This window comes from Mustela nivalis (genome assembly GCF_964662115.1).
Source record: "Mustela nivalis genome assembly, chromosome: 17".
Lineage (NCBI taxonomy): Eukaryota > Metazoa > Chordata > Mammalia > Carnivora > Mustelidae > Mustela > Mustela nivalis.
The window spans coordinates 30,283,031-30,308,913 of NC_139036.1; the positions used below are offsets into that span (position 1 = coordinate 30,283,031).

The following is a 25,883-nucleotide window of genomic DNA, read 5'->3' on the forward strand; positions in this document are numbered from 1 at the left end:
AAGAGAAATATAATCTTCTCAGACAAATAAGTACTATAGTCTCATGGTTAAAGGTTATATAACAATAAGTCATTGTAAAAAAAATAAGTCATTGTATTAAAAGTAGAATTTCAGGGATGCCTGGGTGGCTCAGTGGGTTAAGCATCTTGACTTTATTTCGGATCTGGTCAGGATCTCAGGGTTGTTAGATTGAGCCCCCACAATGGCCACACTGGGAATGGAGCCTGCTTAGAGTTCTCTCTCTCCCTCTGCTCCTCCCTGCCCCACTCTCTAAAAAAAAAAAAAAAAAAAAAAAAAAAGGAAGAAAGTAGAATCTCATAGGAAAGCTTTGTTCAAGTCAGCCAGTATATATTTTATAACAATAAGATATCAAATAAGTATAAATAGGAAACATCTTCACTTCAACCTGGCTTACCATTAGTATTTTCAGGTATCTAACTTATAAATATTATTCTACTTTTATCCTTTTCTGTAAAACAAGATATAATGGTTAGCTAAGTGTTTTATATTCTAAAGACTTGTGTCAGTAGCTCAAGGTTTCTTAGTCTATTGAGATTCCTGTTACCTAAAAATATGTTTGGTTTTGGTTTCAACTTTGTCTTTAATCAAGGTGAATTTAAAGATCCAGAAACAATGAATCTGACCATCATATAACCATGATGATCCTTCAAAGTGGGATGTGGATATGGTAGAGAGGAGACTGTCAAAGGGAAAGAAAGATGATCATGTCTCTGATCCAAAATATCATCCAAGATGCAAAGGCACTCTTTAAATCAGGAAAGAACTAGAGTCCATCTAATCAGGATAGCTGAGGGGAGAGGATTGTGCAAAGGACACTAACATTTGTTATATGACATCTACCAGACATTGATTTCCAGATGAAGAAACCAAAGCTCAGGAAGGTCAAGTAACTTGTCTAAGGTGCACAACGAATCTTTAATGATTGAAACCAATGACTAACTTCGAATCCTTCCTACAATCTTACACTCACTCCTGGGCCAAGAATATGAGAATTTATGATTTGTACAATCTGGATTTTTACCTCAGGGTCAACCAAACCACCTCTGAAACCTAGAAAAGGCTGGAGCTCTATTTTTTTTTTTTTTTTTTTTACTTCTATATAGTGCAGTATTAAACTAAATTGGGACAACTCTGTAATTGTGTCTTACTAAAACTGGGACTAACACAGCGTGATTGAGTTAAGTAGCCTTGCCTTAGTAGAATAATCAGGTTGACTTCTTTTCTGGATGAGTCTTGGAATTCCTAGAAGGGAGAATCTGGAGCCTTTTATGTGGTACTATGAAAATCTGGTTTTGCTAAAAACTTGACCAAAGTCTTGGCGGTGTCAACTCCAAAGATAAGTCCTCAGTTTCCTTGCAGTTACTGCTTGAGATTCTCTGAAGAATTGTTTCTGAAGGGGCATCTGGTTGGCTCAGTTGGTAGACCATGCAACTCTTGATCTCAAGGTCATGATTTCTAACCCACACTGGGCATGGAATCTACTTAAAAACAATTGTGGCTATATGCCAGGATGTTTAGTAGGAAGCTCCTTCCTTTATGACATCACCAGGCAGGTAGCTAAGGGGACTATTTGAGACACTCTTAGAATAACAGTCACTTTTGTGGGAGTGCAAGAACAGCAGCATTTAAAACTGAGGGGAAATTTCCAGACTCCACTAAGACCCTCAGTATAAGCCAGCCAGTAAAATATGGGATCTGCCCAGAGGAGCTCCATGTATCGGATGGTCAAGACCAATAAAGCTGGGTCCAAGGTAGCAGTTTCAGCACCAAAAGGGTCTGAGGATACCAACACAACTTCTCAGCGGGAACAAGGGTACATTCTTGCCTCGAGCTCACGACATGCTTCGGTCCAAATGAGCCCTTCACTGCTTCGAAGATCAGAAGCTGGGCATCTCACCACTCTCCATTCAACATCAGACTATCCTCGATCCAGCTCCCCTCAGTCAGGGCCTGGCCTTGCTGGAACACCCATCCCTCGAGGAAGTGAGATTCGATCAAAATCAGAAACATCCCGCCATCCCTCTCCTCATCGAAAGAGCCATCAAAATCAGATAGCTTCCCATGCTGTCCAGATGCAGCGCAATGTTAGTCTATCCAGAGAGGAATCGACAAGAAGAGGGGTTGAGAGCAAGCCAGGGCGTGACATGAGTAATCGCTACTCATTAATCCCAGATGCCAAATCCTCTCGCCGGTTGAGTTTTGTGGACCAGAAGGATAACTTACAAATCTTACAAGAAGATGACCCACCCTCCAAGGTCCAGTACCCACAAGGGGTCAAAATTCGCCGTAGGACTTTAGTTTGCCCAAAGGATGAAGCAGTACAAACTGAGCCCATCCGAAAGGGTTTGACGGCTACGGAGATCAGATCTCCAAGGAGACCCTCTAGCCCAGAACATAGCAGTGCCCGTGTCAGTGCAGACTCTCGGACAGCCCTGAGAAGGATCCTTGGCCAGGAGTCTGAAATGAATCGTCCCAGCTCAATCTGTACAGAACCCAAGGCTTTGCATAAGAATATGCATGTGGAATCGTCCCTCAGACTCTCTGTCCTTAAGGATTTGGATGGTGGACGCCGAGTTTCTGCACGTCCAGATCCCGAGTCTGTCCCCAAGCATTCTGTCTTTGCTGACATCAAGTCCTCCCCAAAGATCTTAATACCAACAGAAGTAGAGTCCAACCTGAGGCCCTCAACCCGAGGAGACAACGAGGTTGGCCGCAGGGTAACCATCTCCCCAGGGGGACAATTACTACACCCAGCACCCCGGGTGACATCTCGAGCAATGTCTGAGAGCCCTCCCAAACCTACGTTTGTCACTCCAGAGCGCAGCTATAAGCAGCACACCCAAAGGCCTTCTGAAAGTGTCTACATGTCTCCAGGACCATCCCAAAAGCCCTCTGTCCACGCAGAACTGGAACTGACCCCTCGGCCCTTACCCCCTCGGTCCTTACCTAGGTATGGGCCTGATTCCTCATGGTGGACCTTACTCAGTCCTGAAGTTGAAACACCCCAAAGCCGGCCGACAACACCTGATTTTGAGTCTGAGTCCCCTCCTCCCCCAGATCCTTTATTGTCGTTTTTTGAAATGGACTCAAATCCTTTCTGTGAGGAAATGATGTTCCAGAGAGAGAAGGCAAGTCCATCACCACCACCAGCACCAGCAACACCACCACCACTCTCATTACCAAAGGAGTCTCTAAACCAGGCTCTGTTGAGCGAAGTGCCACAGGCCTTCAAGTGTACCTGCAAACAACCCATTGAAAGGTTTAGTGCTTTCTTCGTGGGTATGTGAAGAAGCAGTCTGCCCAGGTGCAGTCCCAAAGTAGTGAGGTGGGACATTGGGGTGGGCAGGAAAAGCCCCTTCTTCATTCTAGGCCTCAGAGCTGCCCTCCTGCCAGTGCTAAAGCTAGTCCCACCCGTGAGTCCATTGCTCCATTCCTTCCCCTCCAGCTTCTCTGAGCTCCAAGCTAATGACATCGGTGACGATGCTTGGGCTGGCATCAGCCATTGACTCTTCCAGGCAACGCTGCTTAACCTTTCAATGGAAGGTAGTAGAGAGAGGTTTGCAGGGTGGGAAGTGCATCCCAAGAATGGGGGAATGAAGAACTAAGCTGGGGTGAGGGCTGGTAAGGACTAGTAAAGAAAATAAGTTTCTCAGGGAAATATTTTGACAACAAAAGGGAGAAGGTGGGGGCATAGATACATTAGGACCCTGACTTCCAAGAGGGAAAAGGCATTAATAGCGGCACAAAGAGGGTGGAGAAAAGGGAGCGGGGAAATTAATCTTAGTCTTCAGGGGCTTCATGGAGAGGATCAAGGGCTGAGGGCATCTTTGGGAGGGGAAATGTGGAACTAGAAAGGGAGATGTTAAGTAGTGGGGGGAGGGATGTACATCCCACAGTGTGAAAAAAAGCAACAATCTCTGTTACTTTCAGATGTCTCTGAGGAAATGTACACTCGTGTCATCTGTTGGCTAAAAGGTCTGTGCTTTTCCGTCCTATGGATCCATTGTGGGGTCTGGGAGGCAGGAGGACAGGTGGGAGGTTGATCTCTGTGTATCTATCTATAGAGCTAAGTCTGTCAGGACCAGGGTTTGACTTGAAGGAGCAGAGGAAATCCTTATCTTGTCTATAATTCCACTGTTAGAGTCATTCCTTTGGGACTTGGAAACTTTTTGTTTTCAGGAGCCTCCTTTCAGTGGGAAGTAGTCACTTTTGGAATGGAAAACAATTTAAGCCCATTGCCTTACAGTTGAGCTGGACTTGCCTCTCATGTGATTTAAAAAAAAAAACCAAAACCAAAAAACAAGTCACCAAGACAAACTACCTATTTCATAGTCTTCCTCAGGGCTGACTCCACACTAATTCAGGTTGATGGGTCTCCTCTTGTCTCTCTCTGGTTCCTCAGAATTCTCCTCAAGCCCCCGTAGCTGGACCTTGGGAGCATAGACTGCTACCCAGCAGGGTCTTCAGGGATGTCAGGCCTCTGCCTTGAGGCCATCAGTAGTAGGTCCTATAACAAACTCTAGAATCCTTTTTTAATTTTTTTTAAGATTTTATTATTAAGTAATCTCTACACCCAACATAGAACTCAAACTTATCACCCTGAGACCAAGAGTCACATGCTCTACCAACTTAGCTAGCCAGCTGCCCCCAACTCTAGAATCTTTAAGAGAAGTGTCCCCAGACACCCTCCTCCCACTTTGTTCCCTTGACCTCTCTGGTGGGAGGGAAGGTAGGGACCAACCCTCATTTAGTGAATCTTAGTAGCAAAGAGTTCCTACTTTGAATGTTATAGCTCAAAACATGCTTTAGTCTGTGAGCATGAGGGAGGCCAGGGCTCTGGATGAGGAAGTTCCTGGGGGCTTGGGGGAAGAGCCCTGGGAATGCAATCCAGTCCCAACCAGCACAAACCCTCTGAGTGATGGGCAGCGAAGAGCAGAGAAGGGTATCCCTGCCCCTCAGAGGGAGCAAAGCTCTATAAGGTTGAAGTTAGTAGAGAATGGACTCTGAAGTGATAGTATTGGGTTTGAGCCCTGTCTTTATTTTCTCACGGTGACCTTGGGTAAGTTATTTTCTCTCTCCAGTCGTTAGCTTCCTCATTAATGAGAACGGTAGCAACCTCTTAGGATCCTTATAAGGACTGACCAAGCTACCACACGTACAGCGTGGTGCTACAGTACTCAGCGTGGTGCCTGGCAACAGTGAGCCCTCAGTAAATGCTAGCTGTTGCTATTTGGGCCACTTGCACTTGGAAGGATGCTGGGCCAGGTTATGCCCAAGTCTACTAAATATCTTTAGTAAAATTCTCTTTTTCCCCCTCCTGTTGGTACTCTCTGAATTCCATTTGCTGCCCCCGGGAATGCCTGACTTCTACTTCTCCATTATGACAGATGAGGAGGTAAGAACACCCCTGGGAAGTTACTTCCATTCTTCCTGTGCTCCCCCTTATCCAAGTCCCCCTCTTAACCTCTCATGGAAGTAAGAATGGAGGGAGATAGAAGTGCTCCTTATGGTTCGGCAAGTTGTTCACTGCACAAGGGCACCTAACAGGGCAAGTGGGGGCTAGAATCCAGCCTGCGTTCTCCTTACTGCACTGTGCACCTGTAGAACTGCATCTCCCCAGAGGGTGATTTGCACGAAGGCGCTATTTGAGGTAGTTGCAGCCATGGAGAGATGATAAATCCTGCCAAGTGCTCCATGTGAAGGCTGTCTGGAAAGCCATACATTGGATCAGTCTCCACTTGGCTCTCCTTGCTACAGCCTACGGCACTCCAGAAAGGGAGTACTTTTCTGGGTTACACACTATTTGAGTTCTCACCTTTGAAAGGCAAAGGGTAAACTCTGCTCTCGGCAGCCCTGTGTCCTGAATTTGGCAAAGAGTGTCCTGATTTCACAGTGCATTGTTCCTCTAAGTACTTTAGTTCTTCTTGGCCCCTGTTTGATGAGATAGTTTGAGCTTTTCCTGCCTCCATTCTTTCTCTCACCCTATCTCTACCTTACCCAAAGCCTAGCATGGGCTTCTAATGGGTCCCACCCATGGGCTAGCCCAGGATGGACAGTTAATGACAGATAGAAACAGAAAACAAACAAGGGAGGTGGGGCAGGATAGCCTGAGCTCAGATAATGAAAGAGCTGAAGGGGAGGTGCCAGAAATGTGGTTGCCACCCCCTCTTCCATGACTTCCTATTCAGCCCTACGCCCTGAGCTCCACTGTGGGTGGGAACAGCTACTTCTAGAGATTACCTCCACGCAAGACGGTAAATCCTTTTCTCCGTCTTCTCTTCTTCTCTTCCTTCCTTCCTCCCTCTATCCCTTCCTTCCATAAACAACTTTATTCAGATGCCTAGCACTCTGCTAGGCACTGTTTGGCGGTGGGGTTGTGGTGCGGGCGAAGCACTGAAACCTCAAGAGTACACACATTCTTTAGCCATGAGAAACTTACCGTCTGGTTGGGGAGATAAGACACAGACAGGAAACATTTAAACAACAATATGAAATAGTTTGTGCTCAAATGTCCAAATAAATGCAGCAGACTGAATATGGGTTCTTGCAGGGTCTTAGGAGAGAGGGAGTTGTCATCAAGGGGATGTGTGTGTGGCAGGGGATCAAGTTATATCCTCCTTCTCAAAACCAGGGGTATCTTAATAGCTAGCCTCTTGCTCACTCCTTTGATGCACTTACATACCTTTGGGAAAGGATTAGTGTTTTCCCTCATTCAGGATATGACGGTTTGGGCTGAGCAAGTTCCTCCCTGTTCCCCCCACCTTCACCCTCTTTCTTGGTGCATCTTGTTTTAGTTTTGGAAGTCAAAAGCCTTGGCAGCAGGACGGCTCCTTCCCAAAATAGCTCTTATCCTGTCTCGATAATTGCAGCTCTCTAGCCCTGTTCTGCAGCAGGACTGCTCCCCAGAAGCTGGGAAGAGAAGCTGGGGAGAGACTGGGCCTGCTGGTCTTTTCTGGCTCTTTGGAAGTGGGGTGGCATGGAGAAGGCCAGGGACTTCTCAAAAAGCGTGAGAGTGCTAGGCCTTCCCCATTCTGTTCTCCAGGCTGCATGGCCCACAGGCCATCCCACGAGAGAGAATCTGTGGTACGGATGTCCAAGGCCTCTGGTTCTTCTGATCTGGGAATGGTTGACTGTAGAGTCTGTTCCAGATTCCATTCCTGGCAGGCATTCTCTGGTGGCCAGCCACAGCTCCTGGCTTGGGGGTGGCCATATGTTTGTTGTTGAGCTTCACAAGCCCTTCTGGGTCCACAGCTGGGGCCAGAGCCCAATTCAACCATTTCTCTCTTAAGTGTCAGTCTCTTCCCAAGTGGCTCCTCAAGGCCCTTTTGTCCAAGGAGCAGAGCTTACAGATGCTTCTCATCCTTGGATTGGTACATTAGGGGCTGGAATCTCCCCAGAGAAGGTTATGCTGAACTGAGGGAAGCATTCCTAATGGTTTTGTTTTTGGTATCAGAACGAGCAAAAGCTCAACAGGAAGGTCCCCTATTGGGTCAGCTGGGGCTGTCTTCTCACAAAGCCCTGGGGAATTCCTTGGACTAAAGCAGCTCTTGATGGGAAGGGCTGCACTGCCCCTGATGGATGGGGCTGCCTTGGCCCCAAGGTCCTTGTCCTCAAGGCACCTAACCTACTTGCCCTTGAAAACGATGTCTCAGGCTGTTAGCAGACAAGGTGGTTTACTCCCTTCTATGTCTGTCTATCAATTATGCAAGAAACCAACTCTGGAAAAGAGGCCAGGAACCAGGGGAGGCCATCTCAGTGATACCTAAGGCAGACTTTGGTGCCTTTAAAGTGACATGTCATTTGGCCTCTGGGATGGTATGACCAGCCTCTCTTTGGCTTTTGAGTCTTGGGGAAGTTTTGCTCAGGTAGACTTCCTCGACAGAAAAAAAAAAAAAAAAACAAAAAAAAAAACAGAGTCTAGGAGAAATGCTGGGCTGCTTCGCATTCCTGGGAATGTTAACAGAGTGCCAGGAGGAGGGCTGCCTGAAAGGAACCCTTGAACCATCTTTCCCACTGCCCTCATTTTCTCTTGCTTTGTATAGAGGCCTGTAGTTGAAAAGAGAGGGAATTGAAAGAATGGAGCAGAGCTGCTGAAAGTGGGGCAGGGCACATTGGGGGGCTTTTCATAACAGCCTGACCCCTGCCACCCAGCTGCTCTTTTGTCAGGTGATGCCTTGTTTTCCAGCTACCATGGGCAGCGAAGTCCAGAGCCGAATGGGAGGCTGATAACCTCTGACCCACACTTGCTATTTTGGGGACAGTCTAGGTTGACCAGCTCATCAGGGGTTGCCTGGGATATTCCTGCTTTAGCAACCTGTGTCCTGGGACCGGACCTCCCAGTTCTGGGCAAACTAGGGCAAATGGTGACCCTAGGACAGGCTAAGGTGCAGTGTACATCAGCAGGAGCCACTGGAAGCACAGGGTAGGGGTGTGATGTCCTGCCTGCCCTGTGAGACCTGAGCAGATTGTCCCTCTGCCTATGAAATGGGGGCAGGAAATTCCTATGCCCCTCCCTTGGGCTTGATGGCAGAATTGAGGCCAGAATCCCTTGGGTTTTGTTGTTGTTGATGTTCTCAGAATGATTCTACATAGGGAAGAATCTGCCACTTTTGTTTTGGACTCTCTGGTGTATTTCCAGAAGCTGCTCCTTGGTTCCCTGCCTGGAACCCATCTCCAACATTGTATCTTACTGTCAGAAGAGCTTGGTGGTATTTGAGATGGTGGGTTTTTCAAGTAAGAGGAGAAATAGTAGGCCTGAGTAGATGAGGGAGCTTGACTTCAAAGGGCAGAGAGCATCCTTGGGCGAGGAAGAAAATCTGTGACACAGAAGTCACCCTGACAGCTGCTCAGCCACAGGAAGGTTATCCTGAGGGACAGAAACGACCATGTCCCTTTCCCCTCCTCTGCTCAGCTGCCTTTGGCCCAGCTGCCGAGGGGAGAGGCAAGAGACAGCTGCACCTTGGGGGCTGAAGGAGCGCCCGGAGGAGGGGAACAGAATGTGAGGCAGTTCCTGAGAGGCACTGAAGGTGGGAGGATAGGGCTGGCCGGAGTCACTTCCTAGGCATGCCCACCACAGGCGAAGTCGTTTAGCTCCGGGAGTCTCCACAATGGCTGTTTTGGGGAATTCCGCTCAGTAAGTCTGAAACCGAGACATGCTTTCTAGAGATTGGAGTGCTGTTTAGGTGGGGAGGCTGGCTCTACAGTTGGTGGCAGCATGGGCATTCCAATGTCACTTTAGTCTCAGGCTCTTCTCTCATCCCTCTACACCCATTACACATGCACATTCCTCATTTTTTTGGAGGGAAAGCATTTGACATTATGACAGCTGATGGTTGCTGATTTGGTGTTGATAGTTTTCTCATTAGCTGAGATAATAGCTACCACTCATTTTAGTATCTACACCTTTTTCTTTCCTTTTTTTTTTTTTTTTTAAAGATTTTATTTATTTGACAGACAGAGATCACGAGTAGGCAGAGAGGTGGGCAGAAAGGAGGAAGCAGGCTCCCTGCTGAGCCGAAAGCCCGATGCGGGGTTCGATCCCAGAACCCTGAGATCATGCCCTGAGCCGAAGGCAGAGGCTTTAACCCACTGAGCCACCCAGGCACCCCTGTGTACACCTTTCTAAGCACGTTACTTTAGTGAATCTTTATAGCAATCTCATGAGGCGGATTTTTTTCTCCTGATTTCACGGGTGGAGAAACTGAGGCTCAGAGCTGACTCCTCAAAATCGAGAGCACTTTAGGGAACATCCTGCCTTAGGAATTTATACATGGTATAGAAACCCTTCTTCCATAGCCACATCTTCCTGCAAAGTCACTTCTCAATATTTCAGCAGTACCTTCAGACATCACGGATTGCGAAGGGAAAGGCTTTAGTGAGGGTAACATTTGTGTCTCTGCATGTGAACTATGACGCTGGGAGGTGAGTATGAGCTGGTGAACAGCCAGAATGAAGGGCAAATTCTGGGCCAGTGAAGCCCAAGAGCCTCAAGGCTTCCCTGTGCTCCAAAAATCAGAGTGGAAAGCCAATCAATGAATCCTTTCAGTCAATTCATATTGATCAGATACCTCCTGGGGGTAGAGGCCTGGTCATCCAGGAAGATATGACATCACATGTTCACTGAATTGAAATGAGTAGAGGTTAAAATCGAACATATACTCCCTGTCCTTGAGGGACTTGTGGTTCGTTTGGGAGAGGAAAGTATACAGATGGGTCACTTGAAAGGGCATGGACATTGAAGAACCAAACAAAGTCCAGTGAAATAAGTTAGCAAGGCTTCTAGCACAGAGGCACTTGGAGGGTAGTCCAAGTAGACACAGATTTTGACTCTGTATGATGAAGACCTTTTGTAAATTACTGCCAAAGATTGATGGGCAGTAGAGTCAGTGAGTTTTTAGCCATGGGAGGTATTCAAAAGCAAGTTAGGAGGTAAGGTGGAGGCCCTTGAAGAGGGGGTTGCAACTCCAGTGCATATGTAAGTCCCATCTCTCAGCTCCTGTGCCCTGCCCTACTGCAGAGAAGGTGCTGGAAGGGCCCTCTGCATGCCTCTTGCCCTTGCTGGCTCCAGAACTGCCCCTCACCATAGCCATACAGCAGGTGCCAGGAAACATTGTGCTCTCTGGCCTTGCCACCCATATTTCAGGCTTGCCCCAGGATCCTGGGACACTGGGGAACAATAGGGACAGGGGAGGGGCTTAGGATATTTTGATTTCTTCCCACAGACCTTTCTGGACAGACAAGGTAAGATTTCCTTGAAAGACACAACCCAGTGCTAGCCCTTTTGGTCCCACTAGAGCCCTCTGACTATATCATCAGTGACTCATCACCTCTGGGGGAAGGGAGGTACAATCAGTTCCTGTACCACTTAAGAGAAACTCTGCTACCCAGAGGCAAGAGTGGCCTTTGCTAGTCATACAGATCTGAGATCCTGATTTCTTGTGGTAATCACTATTTATTCTTAGCTTTTGAACCTGGGCCTTGGCTTGGTCCACGTGCAACATCCTCGTTTAGTTTGGTGCCCCACAACCTTCACCCGTGGGTAGGCAAGAAAGGCCCAATGGCAGGGACCACGAGTTTTTTTTTAAACACAGACCACATTGGCCTGACCTAAGCAGAGGGAGCCCTGTCTAGCAGGCTGGAGGTGTGTGCTGATCTGAGTTTTTCAGGAGATTCAGGCTTTGTGCCAAACAAAGTGTCCACTCCCCAGAGCCTTGGCCTGCATACCCCAACTCCAGTGGTACCTGGGAAATTGTACTCTAGTCAAGGGGGTCAATTCCTGGTGGGATGTTGAATCATAAGAGCCAGAGCTCCAGGAGCTGAGGGGCACTGAGGCAATGTCGGGTGGCCACCTGCTAACTGGAGGTGGAGAGGAACACTCAGTGGTCAGTGACCCATACAAGGGCTGCTGAATCTCGGCTTCACTTCCGCCTGGGTGTCAGACTCTACCATACCAACCCCAGAACATGAGCGCTAGAGTTGTGGGGAGTCCGGTCCTAGCTTTCAGTGGGAGAAACGGAGGCCTAGGGAGGGGAAGGGACATTCAAGCAGTAAGATAATCACTTAAGCTGGCATGGGGTCCTAAGCCTAGGCCAGGTTCTCTCAGATACCCAGAGTGCGGCAGGGTTAGCACTCAAGGTTTACGGAATGGCTCAAAGTCTGCCTTTAGCTTTTAGCATGCTTTTAGCATGGTTCCTGTCGGGCATCGGATACAGCGATTGCAAAGGCACTGTGAGCACCAAGCTCCTTAGAGTCTTGGCTTAAAGATGAGTCCTACAGTCCCAGGCCTCTCCTAGGGGCTCACTTCCCTTAAACAAGCTTGGGCACGAACGTGCCTCAGGACTCACAGAGCTCGCTGGCGCCTGGGCAGCAGGTGCCAGCGCGGAGCTGGGATTCCAGCCGCAGCTGAGGATGAGCTAGCCGAGCTGCTTTCTGAGATGTGTCTGTGTCTACACTTGGACTATAGCCAGGGACTGGGGCGGTGGGAGGAGGGAACTTACAATCGTGGAAAACAAGGCTTTGTGATGGGGCCTGTCTTCCTTGACATGGGCTTCCCCCACCTCCCACCCTGGCCCAGCACCCCTAGCCCAGGCCGTGCAGAATGCCAGTGGAAGTCTTATGAGAGCATACATGAGTACTAGTGGCCTACAGCTAGTTCCCAACAGTGGGCCTTTGTGTAGCTGGAGTTTGATGTTCGGGTCTGACGGCAGCAGCTGCTGCTACTTCTGCAGGATTCCAATAGCCATTGCTTTTTCTCTAAAGAAACTCTTTCATGTCTTTGTTTTCCTTCAGATCTCTTGGTCTAGCACAGGCCTTTTCCAGGAACCTCTCTATACCTTCAGAGGTTCCCTCTTATCTGAGCCAAGCTGCTGGCCCTTATCCTAATTTACGTCTCTCATTTTCTGGTGTGGAAAATGAGGTCCAGAGACGTAAAGTGAGTTGCCCAAGGTCACCCAGCTAGGCAGGTTTCTCCTCACTTGCTAGCTTATGAATACCCCTGATTTCTTTAAGCAATGGCACCCCCCCCTTCCATCCTTCAGTCCACCAATGCCAAATATCCAATAACATCTCCAATAGTCATGCCCCATTTTCTGAGCTGGTTCTCATCTGCATACCTAGGCCCTTTCCCTCTCTTTGCTAAGTTCTAACTTGATCCCAACCGTGACCACTGGTGACAGATCAGACAGAAATAGGGTAGGCAGGCTCTGGCACTTCCAGAGAGAGAGAGAGAGCGAGAGAGAGCGAGAGAGAGCCATGTTTTACGTAGGCCTCAGTTTTTTCTAAAGCGTATTCGGGCCAGTCAGCCTGCTCTGGGGAAGGCTCTTGGAAATCAGGGAGAGGCATGCTTCTGGAAACTTCCACAGAAGCTGACCAGCTCAGACCTGTATTAGCTCAGGAAATCCCTACCAACTCCCCACCCTCTAAGCATCTACTTCTCCCTTGCTGCTATGACCCTTCTGAGCCTCTAATGCCTCTAAAGCCGCTGGGGCATCTGTCCCCACAGCATCTCACCTGCTTGCCCAGCGTAGAACAGGCTCAGGCTGGGCTGGCCTCTCCTGAGGCCCTCCCACTTTCCTCAGCCTCAGACAAGGCTCTACTGCCCCATAGAGTCCACTAGGCCTCTTCCCTTCCATCCTTCCAGCAGATGATCCCTCGATAATTTATGCAGCAAATCCTCTTTAATCTTTAATCTAGGGTCCTGCAGGAAGGGAACCTCTTGTCTCGTCTTCATAGTTTGGGTAGAGAGGTTCTCTACCTCTACCGCATTCCGACATTCTACTTTAGGAGGTGTGGAGTGTGTAGGGACAATCTATAACTTGGACGTCAGTCAGGTTCATTTCCTGCAAACCTTTGGTAACTAATGGTTTATCTCCCAACTCATGGGGCAAAACCCCTCTCCTTCCAAAAACATCTCTGGGCTTTTGCTCAAGTCCCCACTGTGATGTGCTGCCTGAAGAGGCCACTCGTAGGGGCTGAGTAAGGAAGAGCCAGGTGACCAGTGCAGAGCTGTACTAAGCTCCTCTGCGCACCCTTCGCTTCCCGGGGTCTCGGGCTGCAAGGCCCACCGCACGCGCCGCCCGCCGCCCGCCGCCCGCCCCAGGCACCCCGGCAGGCGCCGGCGATCTCTGAGGGCAGGCCCCGCCCCAGGGCCCGCTGGCCCCGCCCTCGCCACAGGCCCCGCCCCCGGCCGGTCCGCACTCTGGGCGGCAGGCTGGGGCCGGCGGTCCGGCGAGGTCGGCTCGCAGCTTCGGCCGCGGGTCCCTCGGACGCTGTCCAGGAGGAGCTGGCCCGGCCCGGGCTGCAGCCATGGTAAGGCGCGCGGGCGCAGGGCAGGGCCGAGGCGCGCAGGGCCCTCTGCTCCCGGCGGCTCCGCGAGGACCCGCGGCGCAGCAGCCCCGGCTGTGCGGGGCGGGAGGCGCTGTCTCCGGCTGCGGGCTGGCGGGCAATGCTGGTGGACGGCGCTGCGTCGCAGCTTCCAAGTTTCTCCCTCTGATTCGAGCGGCGACGGAGCGGACCCCGAGTCCTAGGGTGCTGCCGGTGTTCTTGGACCGAGGGGTGGGTCAGTGCTGAGCGGAGGTGGGGGTGGGGGCCCGCCAGTAGAGACGCGCATGTTGGGCTGGGGAAGGCGCGTCAGCGACAGGCGGAGCTGAGGGTCCCCCGCCCTTGCCTGAGTCAGCTGTTACCTGGGTGACCCTCCTCACCCACCTGCCCTGGGTTCAGGGGCCAGTACCAGCTTCCTTTGGGAAACACACAGAAGAGGCCTAAAAACACTGCCTGCCTCCCCAGGAGGGATGGTGAGACGCTTTGGGCCCTCCTTCCTGCAGCCTGGCACAGAGCAGCAACCAGGCTCTTCCCACTGCGTCCTCTGCCCGGGGGACCCCTGAGAGAGCGAGCGAAGCCTTGCCCACCATCCTACCCGTGGGATCAGCTCTGTCCCTCTGCCTCTGAGACAGGAACCATGGGAAGCTTCCTCCTGCTGCACTGTACACTCCCCCACTCCCCCAAACCAGGTCCCTCTGCAGCAGTGGGGGTTGTGGGAGCTCATTCCTGCCACCTGTCTGGAGGAGAAATAGTCAACCCCCCTCCTGGGACCCCCAGGTGGGAAGCTTTGATGTCTGACTATAAGGGGGTCAGCTTTTCTGCTGCCATCCTGCCAGAGCCTGCCACAGACGCATTATGAGGGGGGTCAGGGTCTCTGGCCCTCATGCCAGCCTCTCCTCCCAGTTTGGAAGCCCCCCAGCCTTTGCCCTCGCCTTGGGAGGCACAGGCTGTTTACAGGAGGAGATCCATGATCAGCCTGTGGGGCAGGATGTTGGCTGTGGGCAGCCTCCAGAAAGGAACTCCCTGGGCCCACTGGAATCAGAGGCTTCCAGGTCTGGAAAGGCCAACATTTTGAGCTTTTGTCTTTCAAGCTGTGTCTAGGCTGCGGCCCAAGGCTTGGCTAGGAAGTCTTGGTGACCTTGTGACCTTCCCCAGAAGGGGGTTCCTGGGAGAGGCCAAGTGGTGCTTGTCTTTATCCCTGCCCCACTTCTCCCCACATGGGTACGGACGCAGTGATCGTTCCAGTGATGGAAGCCTGGGGAAGCATGGACTGTCCCCAATGCCAAGCCCAGCAGGGACCAAGAGGAGCTTTTTCTGCCACACACTGAGTTCAGTTCAGCTGAGGTCTTGTTGCTTTCAGCTTGGCTGAAGCCACCCTGTCCTTCTCTAATTAAAAGACACTCCACCACCACCAGAGTCGTCAGCTATAGGCCCTTTAGGCCCAGTTCTTAGGCTGACGTGTTCATGTCAAGCCAGACTCCTCTGTAAGGGGTCTGTCTCTGAAAGGAGATCAGTGTCCCAGCTACTTTGGAGGTCAGTGGTACAGTGGGGGAGTGCTCTCCAGCCCAGGAACCCAACGGGGTTTCAGTTTGCATGGGAAAAGAATGACGGGCCAACATTAAAAATTGTCCTGTGACTTGAAATGCACCTTTTCTCCTCAGGTTCAAAAGCTTGAGGTATCTCTCCCTCGCCTTCCTGAGAAGCAAGACAGGGCCATTCACAATTGGGCATTAAGGCCCTGAAATTAAGATAATATTCAAAATCATAGAGTGTGTTTCTGGCCAAACCAGAAACGCTGGTCTTCCGACTCCATGTGCACACTCCCAGCCAGGCCCCTCGGTCTGTCTCCCACCTAATTGGCCGTTCTGAAGCTTCTGGGGTGCCAGCTTCCCTTGGGCCAGAGCTCATGCCCCTCTGAGACCAAGTGCTAGCAGCTCCTCCACTGACTCTCTGGGAACAGTGGGGTGATGGAAGTGATATAGGTCCCCGTGAGTCAGAGGTCAGGTATCCTTGGGTGGGAGGAGTCCCCTGTGGCTGGGACTCCACAGGGAAATCTAGGGGCAGTGGGGTCCCCTGCTAGGAAAACACGAAGGGACATTTGGGCAGAAAAGCAGGGCTATTCCCATGAGAACATATTTCCAGGGGATTATAAAACCTCCCACCCTACTTCAGCATGGCTTAAAGTTAAGTTGAAAGAGATTGGAGTCCTTTAGGAGTGGAGTCTCCTGGGTTGCTGTCCCCATGTGCCGATGGGCCAGATCACCTTGGGGACAGCTCACGACCCTCTGGAGGCCTCAGGGTCCTTGGGGGTTAATAGGAGAGGTCAGGTTGATCAAGAGCCTGTGCTGCAGACAGACTGGGGAGGCTGGTGCTGTGCCCACCGGGGTAGGCAGAAGGCAGGCGTCATGGGACAGCCAATCAGAGGAGGAGGGGACTGCAGAGAAACAGAGTGATCCTGCTGCAGCTGAGCTGTCCTTGGAGGGTGGGAGCCAAGGGAAAGGGAGGAGGAGGGGGTGGGGAACGACATTCCACAGGCTTTTTTGGCCCCTGACAGAGACAGGGGGGGTCAAAGAGAAAGGGAAAGGAGCAAGCTAGGAAGCTGGATTACAACAAGAGCATCGGGATCAGGCTGTTTCCGTGTGTGAGGAACTTTGCCTGGGAGATAAAATTAGACCTAGAGCTTGCCGAAGCCTGGGACATGGACCATTCACTGGGATGGCAAAGCAGTTCTGTCCCTGAGGACAGGACTGAAGCTGGGGTAAGGTGCTTCTCTGGGAGATGGGGCGGGGGGACCTGACCTCTCTCCCTCCTGCCTTGATGGGGATTGGGGCTTTAAGTAAAAAAATGATCTGGTCACTGTGAGAGCTGAGGTTGGGGGAGGGCAGATTAGAGGTGAACACCCTAGTGTCCTAACTCCTTGTCTACAGCCCCTGTGGGCCCTCCCTGATGAGCAGCCAAGACTGGCAGGGAATCCAGGAATGGTGGGTTCCTGGTGACTATTGGAAGACTGGGGATGTTGGGGTTCCCATCAGTGTCTTCCTCTCTCCCTTAACTGCTGCCCCTCTGCTCAGTGTGTCTTTGCGGAAACCTGGTGGAGCATAGTCATCTTTCACCGGGACCAAGTGCGGGGTCACTGTGGAGTTATGCAGAGAGGCAGGATTTTCTGGAATTCCCCAGACTCTAGCTGCCAGAAAACAAGACCTGCTGCACCCCATGCCCCCTACCCCCCGCAGCCCCATCCCTTCTCTGTTGCGATATAATGAATTCTCCAACCTGCGATACTTTGTGTGAAAAGGGGCACAATTCATCACTATGCCAGGACAGCAAACAAACTAGGATGGACAGTTACTCCACTGGGATCCCACAAATATTATGGGTGAGAAAAGCCTGTTAGGCTTGCTTCAGGACAGCCTCTTTTGTTCACTAAGCCCCCACATGCTGGTTCCAGTTCTAGGCTAAAGGGCCTCTTTCCTTCCCTCTGTCCAGGGGGGCCCTGGAGACTATAGCTACAGGCAGGTGTGGGGACGTGAGAGGCGACAGCCTGAAGGTAATTCTTAGGGAACTTTTCCCTGCATCCTCTCTATCTCAGTCCCTTTCCTCTGGCATAAACCTGGCAATGTGTATGTCTGCCTCCCTCAATTCTTGCTCTGTAAACTGGGGACCTGCAGAAGATTATGGCCACGTTGTCTCCCCGCACTCTGGCCGGGACTCCATAGTGGTCTGGGATAGCCCCCACTGGCTTGGCCAAAACCCAGAGAGTGAGTCAGCCGCTGAAGCCGGTCCTTGTCCATTGTCTGGAGGTGGCATGTGGGTATTGTGAAGCAGAGCTGAGCCCAGCACTGCCAGGCACTCCACAAAGGGGGCTGGCTCCCCAATGAGAGAGGAAGTTTTTGGGTCTGGAGGGGGATGGCAGGAGTGGGGGGAAGTGACCTCTCTTCCAAGCTGGAGATGGTGGTGGACAGGTCTCTACAGAGTTGGCCACTCTTTGCCTACCCACCCCTGTGGTTCACGGCTCAGACCAGATCCTCTCCTACACTGCTGGCTGAAGCTTACCCCAGGTAGAGGGGACAAGAGACAACCAACGGGTGTTTCCTCCTGCATGTGCCTCCCATTTAGGGGCTGTCAGCAGCCTCGTGTACTCATATCTTCCTTCACTGGGTCTCTCCTAGCTCACATCCATCCTGCGCTCAGCATCCACTGGCAGGTTTACCCTTCTGCCCTCTGGCCTTGGCATAGGTTCCAATGTGGCACGGTGTCTGGATGGGGGGGGTCAGATGTCAGATCAGCTGTGCTGAGCTCTTTGCAGTGAGCCCTGGGAAGTGGGCACCCCCAGTAGAGTCTGTGCCTTGGTACTAGAGCTCACTGACCTGCAGTGACGGCTGGCACAGAGCCCCTGCTGGCCCTTGATTTACCTGGGCCGGCAGCTCCCTTCACCCCACCCTACTCCCTGTCCCTCACTCTGACTGACTCTCTGCACTCTCCTTAAAGCCTGAACCACGTCCTCCTCTCAGCTCTAACACCTCCATTGCTCCCCGTTCTTCAGTCTGGCTTCCTGGCCTTTAGGGCAGTCCCTGGGCCATGTCTTGGCCAGACCCCCAGGAAGGGCAGGGCGGTGAGCACCCTGTTCAGAGGGAGCATCAGGACTGGAGCTACTCAGACCCCAACAGCAGTTGAAAGGACTTTGGGGACTGCCCAGGGCTGCTCCTGGATCCTGGGGTCTCTCCTGATGTCTCCACTGGGAGGCCCAGGAGCAGGTGAGGGAGGGATGGGGAGCATTCCTCTGGCTTGGCTGCGAGTGCAGTTTCTTTCCCTTCTAACTGCAAGCGCTTTCCTCTCTCCCCCTCTTACCTTCTCCTGTCTTCCTCCTTCATTCTCCCCTTCGTGCCACCTACCCACCCCTCACCCCCCCAGATCAAGCGCTTCCTGGAGGACACCGATGACACAGAACTGAACAAGTTCGTGAAGGATTTCCCAGGAAGCGAGAGCTGCCACCAACCAGAGGCCAAGACCTGGGGTTCCAAGCCCCAAGTCCTGGAGCCAAGGCCCCAGGCCCCGGACCTCTACCAGGATGACCTGGAGTTCAGAACCCCCTCGTGGTCCCAGGCCTCTGACAGCCAGCAGTGCTTCTCTGCCTCTGCCCCTCTCAGCCCCTCAGCCCGGCCCCGCAGCCCCTGGGGCAAGCTTGATCCCTATGACTCCTCTGAGGTAGAACCTCCAGCCCTTGGCCTTCGGTGGGCTGGTGCAGGAAGACCCAGGGAGGGAGCAGAGAGATCCCGAGTGTATGTGTGTGTATGGGCACGTGTGTTTGTATAGGTGTGTGCACATGCATGCATGCATGTTGACCTGGGGTTCTCTGTCTTGTGTCAGCCCTAGCTCCGTGGCCTTGACCCTCATGTGCACTGCAAACTGTTAGCAGGGGCAGAAGCCTAGCTGGTGGCCCTGGATGGGCCCTCGAAGGAGTGTGACAGTGCTCCTCCAGGGCGGGGGCAGAGACCTAGGAGGGAGGGAAAAGGCTGGTGTTGGGTCCTGGGGCCCCTCTTGCCTCTCATTCTGATGCACTCTGCCTTTCTGTCCATTAGGATGACAAGGAATATGTGGGTTTTGCGACCCTACCCAATCAAGTTCACCGGAAGTCTGTGAAGAAGGGCTTTGACTTTACCCTCATGGTGGCAGGTAGAGGAGGGGAAGAGCTGGACTGGGTAGGGGTTGTTGCAGGTAGGGATGGTATATATGTGGGGAGGGGGTATGGGTAAGGAAGGAAAAAGCAGCCAGTGGCTGTGTCTTTTTTGGCAAATAACCAAGAGCCGTAGGTGGCCAAAAGTGTGTATGTGGGGGGTGAGGGGACGTTGAAGTGGTACAAAGAACACTTGATCAACAGCTTTCCAATATTTGCCTTTTTCTGTGTGACCTTGGGCAATCTCTTACCCTCGCTGGACCTCATTCAAATAAGAAGGCTGGACAAGCTGTTTTCTCTGCTCCCTTCCAGCTCTAAAATGCTATGGTTGTTTGTCTGTTCCCAATTAGATAAGAAAGCAGCTCCCTCCACTGCTTGTTCTAGTGGGGTTGCCTCTTGGCTATAGCTCTTCTCTTCTGTCCTCTCTCCCCCATCAGGAGAGTCTGGCCTGGGGAAATCCACTCTTGTCAATAGCCTCTTCCTCACCGATCTGTACCGGGACCGGAAACTCCTCAGCGCTGAAGGTAAGGAAAGGAGAGGGGCGTGCAGACAGGCCTGCAGACTTGGGAAATCAAACCCATGCCAGAGCCTGGGGGCGGGGGGCCTTCCCCAGCAGGCAGGAAACCATGGCTTCCTAGAGGGATTGACGGCATCTCTCTGTAGGCCTATGTAGCCTGGCAGCCCACCAGCCAGCTCCCTAAAGATTTGGGTGCCGAAGCAGGGCAGGGACCAGAATCCTGCTCTCTGAGTCTCTGACCCCCAAAGGATTCCAGGAATCCAAGAAAAGAGCCGGGAGCAGAGAAGAGGCTGGGGCCAGAGCCAACAGCCACCGGCATTTCCTGTGTTGGGAAATGTGCTCCTTGCTGGTTCCCAGAGAACAGGCCCCCAGTCAGCTTGGGGTGGGAAGGGGGGCAGTGTGGATGAGGCAGTCTGGGCAGCAGAGCTGGTTGGGGTGGGCGGTTTGTCCTGACTGGGCAGGTCCTTGCCCTTGCCCTGGCCTCAGTTTCCCCCTTCTCCAGAGCGGATCATGCAAACTGTGGAGATCACTAAACATGCAGTGGATATAGAAGAGAAGGGTGTGAGGCTGCGGCTCACCATTGTGGACACACCGGGTTTTGGGGATGCAGTCAACAACACAGAGTGGTATGTCTGACCAAGCACAGTCCCAGATGCCCTCTTCCCATTACACACCCACCCACCCACCCCCACACACACACACACCCCACACACACACATGAGCATCCATTGGCAAAGACATAACCAAAATTCTCAGGAGGAAAGTCTGTGGCTTTGAGCATGCCACTGCTCCTTACAGGGTAGCTGTCTCCTCTGTAAAATGAGAGGGAAAGGGTTGGAATAGATACTTTCTAATGTCCTTTGTGAGTCTGACCTATACTTAGTGGGGGTGAAGATCTAAGACAAGTAAGCCTCAAAAAAGTAAATCCAACTGAAAACATGTAGCACAGGGCCTGACATCTAGTAGTTGCTCAATAAACATCTCCTTCCCTCCTTCCTTTTCTTTCACCAGCCACATTTTAGGTGCCACAAACCACTTTTATTAAAGGGATGAGAGTGCCTTGAGGAATGGGTGAGGAGGAGAAAGAAGAGGCGAAGGGGAGACAAACAGGTTGAACTTTGTTTAAACTCCAGGCACCCTCTAGGCTAGAAGAAAAGGTGGCTTTGCCACACATGACATCATCCTTGGCTTTCTTTTTTTTTTTTTTTTTTAGGAACTGGAGGGATGCTTAGGTAATGGTGAGACTCAAGTTGTTGGAAGAGAAGGAGAATGAGTGATAAAGACAGGAGAGAAGGGGGTGCCCTTAATGAAGTCAGGCAGGGGTTGCTAAGACCACTAGACTGAGTTCAGACCTTGACCCAGCATTAAGTAACTGCATGGGCTTGAGCAAATGACAACATTCCTGTTTCTTCAGCTGAAACATCCCGGCCTTACCACTTTGCCCAGTTGATCTGAAAATCACCCCAAATGACGCATGTGAATGTGCATTAAAAATGAAAGTAAGAGCTATTTACACTTATGGATTTTAAGATTATAATTGTAGCACCAATGTGAAATATAAGTGCAGGGTCCCTTGTTGAAAATGGTGACGAATTTCAAGATGGCCACTGCAGAGAAGCAAACCAAGGGTGGGCCCTTCTGAGATCAGGGGCCTGTGCCGACTCCACAGGTGGCCCGCCCAGAAAGCTGCCCCTGGGTAATCGCCTCACAGACTCAGCGGACCCTTATGGACCTTTCTGTGCTCTGGATCCCCAAGATTTATCATTACTGTATATGATGTTTTGACTTAACGTGCGCATTCATCTTCAACTGCAGTGTCTTAGCCTTGAGGGGAGGGCCTTTTCTCCTTATAATCTTGCCCTGGCACTGTGCTGGCACACAGTTTGTGGTCTCCTGATGGAAATATTCCCGAAGGATTGAGGTGACCTCCATATCATCATTGCTAGGTATATGTCTCAGCACCCCAAGCTTGCCGTGAAACTACGCCCACTGGCACCTGGTTCCTACTGTAGCAAATATCATCCCCTCCTTCAGTCAATCTACTTACCTCTTCCTCCTTTCCCTCACAGTAGTAATTTGTTTGGCCTTTCACAGTATACAGTGCTCCTGCACATACATTCGTTCGGTCAACCAGCAGGAATTTATTGAGCACATACTAGGTGTCCAGCCAGTGCTGGGCATTTTAAGGGCTACAGAACAAGTGTGAATCATCCTGATTTGTGAGTGGCTTATGGTCCTAGTGGGGGTCAGGGGTGGGGGAGAAGCTGTTCTCTCACATGTGTGTCAATCAGCTCAAGTTAGTGAATAGGCCAGGCAGTGTTGCAGCAAACACGCGGAGGAGTCAGAAAGTCAAGGGCTTGGGTGGGTAGAAAATTTGCTAGCCAAAATGATCTGGATGGTCTCTTAGCTGCTGTAGATTTAGTTTCTTCCTATATGAAATGAAAGTGACGGTGCTTACATGTTTACCTGTCTGGGCACCTGTCAGGGAGGATGAGGCTAAATAATAGGCGAGTGAAAGACTTGAAAACTGGAGCTCTTGAATGTGTGTGTGTGTGTGTGTGTGTGTGTGTTTATAAAATCATATGAGGTATGATTTCACGGTGTGGTGGAGAGAAGGGGAGAGCACTGTGCCCACTGCAAGGAGTCTTCACAGAAGAGAGCGTTCTTGGCTATGGCTTTGAGGGATGGGGTGTGTTTAGAGAGGTGGAGGCGAGGGTAGAAGCACACGACCAAAGGTTCAGAGGCTTGACTATGAACTTGACTGTGAATGTGACTGAGGGCTTCCAGGGGTGTTCACCTGCAGGTACCTTATTCTTACTGGTCTGGTCACCTCGGTCTCCTCTCATCAAACTAGTATTTATTGAACTTTGCCTGTGTGCTTCATCTGATTTTCTAGTGGGACAGGCGAGATACACCCCTGTTGCTCCCAGGTACCTCCCTGGAGACGTGGGCAAGCAAGCCAGGGAATAGCAGAGGCTTGAGGACACTGCCCAGGGCGTGGGCCACTCTGTAGTCCCTGAGCTCAAGAGGCAGTCCCCACTCCCACAGTTTCTCTGCTTGTCTGTCCCTGCCCCAGCTGGAAGCCTGTGGCAGAATACATCGACCAGCAGTTCGAGCAGTATTTCCGAGACGAGAGCGGCCTGAACCGCAAGAACATCCAAGACAACAGGGTGCACTGCTGCCTGTACTTCATCTCACCCTTTGGCCACGGGTATGGTCCGAGCCTGAGGCTCCTGTCACCGCCAGGTGCTGCCAAGGGAGCAGGCTGAGAGCGCCAGGGCAGGGCTGCTGCTAGCCTGTGGTCACACATTCCTGTTCCCCAGGCTCCGGCCGCTGGATGTTGAATTCATGAAGGCCCTGCATCAGCGGGTCAACATTGTGCCTATCTTGGCCAAGGCGGACACACTGACACCTCCTGAAGTGGAGCGCAAGAAACGCAAAGTGAGGGAAGCTGGTGGGGGATGGGGAGCAGGTGGGCTTCTGGAAAGGATGGGGTCCCCAGAACTGTGGGCCTCTCATGTGTTTGCCAGATCCGAGAGGAGATTGAGCGCTTTGGAATCAAGGTCTATCAGTTCCCAGACTGTGACTCTGATGAGGATGAGGACTTCAAATTACAGGACCAAGCCCTAAAGGTGGGACCACCCCAGGGCATCCCTTTTCCATCTTGTTTCTTTGGAGCAGAAGAGGGAAGCAGAATTCTTTGTAAGGGTTGGGAGAGGACCCTGGTTTCCTAGAGTGAAGCAGAGAATATAATAGAGATACAGGTGGAAAGGAACAGGTAAGAGTGGGGGGTATTGACAGTGCCCCCCCAACTTCTTCCAGGAAAGCATCCCATTTGCTGTAATTGGCAGCAACACTGTGGTAGAGGCCAGAGGGCGGCGAGTTCGGGGCCGGCTCTACCCCTGGGGCATCGTGGAAGGTAAAACACTGAGCTTGTGACCAGGGTATTTCCTTGCCCTCAGAAGCTCTCCCCATGCTCCTGGCTGACCCCTAGCCTTGCTATGCAGTGGAAAACCCAGGACACTGCGACTTTGTGAAGCTGAGGACAATGCTGGTGCGTACTCACATGCAGGACCTGAAGGATGTGACGCGGGAGACCCATTATGAGAACTACAGGGCACAGTGCATCCAGAGCATGACCCGCCTGGTGGTGAAAGAAAGGAATCGCAAGTATGGCCAGAAGCCAGGATGGAGGGCGGGGTGTGGGGGTGTGTGTGTGCGGAGGGTGTGGGGAGCCCAAACGCAGTCTTGGGTGAGAACAAGCCCTTCCTTGGTTCTTCTTCAGGCCCTGGGCTCAGTCCAAGCAGATGCTGGGTTCCCCTTAGCCTTACCAAGTCCCTTTCCCCCTTCCCCTCAGCAAACTGACTCGAGAGAGTGGTACCGACTTTCCCATCCCTGCTGTCCCACCAGGGACACATCCAGAAACGGAGAGGCTCATCCGAGAGAAAGATGAGGAGGTGAGAGCAGTAGGGGGTGGTAGGGATTGACAGCATGGAAGGCCCCTGCTTGGTTATAAACCTCAATATTTCGTGGTTTGGGAGTAGGAAGATCCGGCTCTGGGACCTATTTGGGTCCTGGATTGAGGGATTGATTCTTCTACCCAGGGTCTCCATCATAACTCGGGGCTACGATGGCCCTGGCTAAGGGATCAGAGCTTGGGTGCACTTCCCTAACACTGTAGAATTCTAAATGGCCCCATTTCGCTGTGTGTGCCTATTCCAGCTGCGGCGGATGCAGGAGATGCTGCACAAAATCCAAAGACAGATGGAAGAGACCCATTAGCTGGCTTTGAATCCTGGATATTTAAATCTCCTCGTCCTGCCCATGCCGGCCCCTCCCAGCACCAGTTCTGCTCAGGCCCCTGCAGCTACTGCCACTTCGCCTTACATCCCTGCTGCCTCCCCAGAGACTCAGAGGAAATAAAGTTTAACAAGTCTATAGCTGCCTTCTGGTGTCGTTGTCTGTATCTTTACCTCCTCCTGGAGACCAAGAAGATCCTAGGGCCCATTTTTTAAAGGGTGCTGAAGGAGGGTGCTGGTTTCTGGCTTTTAATAGGAAAGGGGGAGTAGGGCAAACTTTTCTCTCCTATGAGGAGAGGAACCCTCTCTATGAGGGTTCAGTCTCCGCTTAGAATACAACCTGGCCTCTCCATCATACTGACCACTTCTATCCTGCCTCTCTTTTCTGGGGCCTTACCCACTCTCCATCTTTTCCACATATGGTATTTTCAGTTCTATAGATGCTTTGGATCTGATATCCACTCTTGGGAAAACATGGTATTACCTGCATGCAGCTTCCTGACTTCCTGTTTCCCCTGATTTGGGGAAAAGGGGTATACACAGAATTAAGCTCTGCACTCCCAAGAAGCCTGTGCTAGAACACTGTACAAATACTGAAACCCCTGGGATCATCCAACACTAAACTAAGTGCTGGGAATGAGTTAAGTACAATCGTCCTCGAGAAGTTCAATATTCTTGTAACAAATCTTAAGCATCTGCTAGGTTGCAGACACTTCTAGACCCAGGTTAAAGCAGTGAACACGGGCAAGATTCCCGTTTTGCTGGATTTACCAGCTGTAGTAACAGTTCCAACATTCAGTAAACAGTGACCCGTGAAGACATTCTGGTCCCGGGGCCTGGTATTTCAAGCATTCAGGCCAAACCCCAAAGTGAAGCTACCGCTTCAGAGTCCAAATCAACGGTTCTCCGTTTCTGCCGGGTTGGTGGCATCTCTTGGCCAAGGCGACCTCCAGCGGCCACCCTCCGCCGTGCTGCCTGCTTTGGCTCCCCGCAGGGGAGAGCAGAAGGGAGGAGCAAAGAGCTGGGCGAGTCCCGTTCCCACTCTGCTTACAGA

General features: G+C 51.6%; 1 protein-coding gene across 10 annotated transcripts; it reads left to right on the forward strand.

Annotated features, from left to right (window-relative positions):
- Positions 1-1,727: 1,727 nt before the first annotated feature.
- SEPTIN4 (septin 4) lies at positions 1,728-24,975 on the forward strand. 10 transcript variants are annotated; one of them, XM_082705917.1, is made up of 14 exons: positions 1,728-3,300; positions 3,952-4,000; positions 9,496-9,499; positions 18,751-19,044; positions 19,419-19,512; positions 19,951-20,037; positions 20,533-20,656; positions 23,107-23,241; positions 23,354-23,471; positions 23,561-23,662; positions 23,853-23,949; positions 24,038-24,200; positions 24,388-24,487; positions 24,753-24,975. In XM_082705917.1, exons 1-14 carry the CDS (start codon positions 1,734-1,736, stop codon positions 24,810-24,812), a joined length of 2,994 nt encoding a protein of 997 aa, XP_082562043.1. In that variant the 5' UTR covers positions 1,728-1,733; the 3' UTR covers positions 24,813-24,975. The 10 variants fall into 10 exon arrangements, with proteins under 10 accessions (XP_082562043.1, XP_082562051.1, XP_082562046.1 ...); XM_082705921.1 differs by lacking the exons at positions 1,728-3,300; positions 3,952-4,000; positions 9,496-9,499 and adding exons at positions 13,725-13,827; positions 17,326-17,386; XM_082705922.1 differs by lacking the exons at positions 1,728-3,300; positions 3,952-4,000; positions 9,496-9,499 and adding exons at positions 17,078-17,215; positions 17,326-17,386.
- The last annotated feature ends 908 nt before the right edge of the window (positions 24,976-25,883 follow it).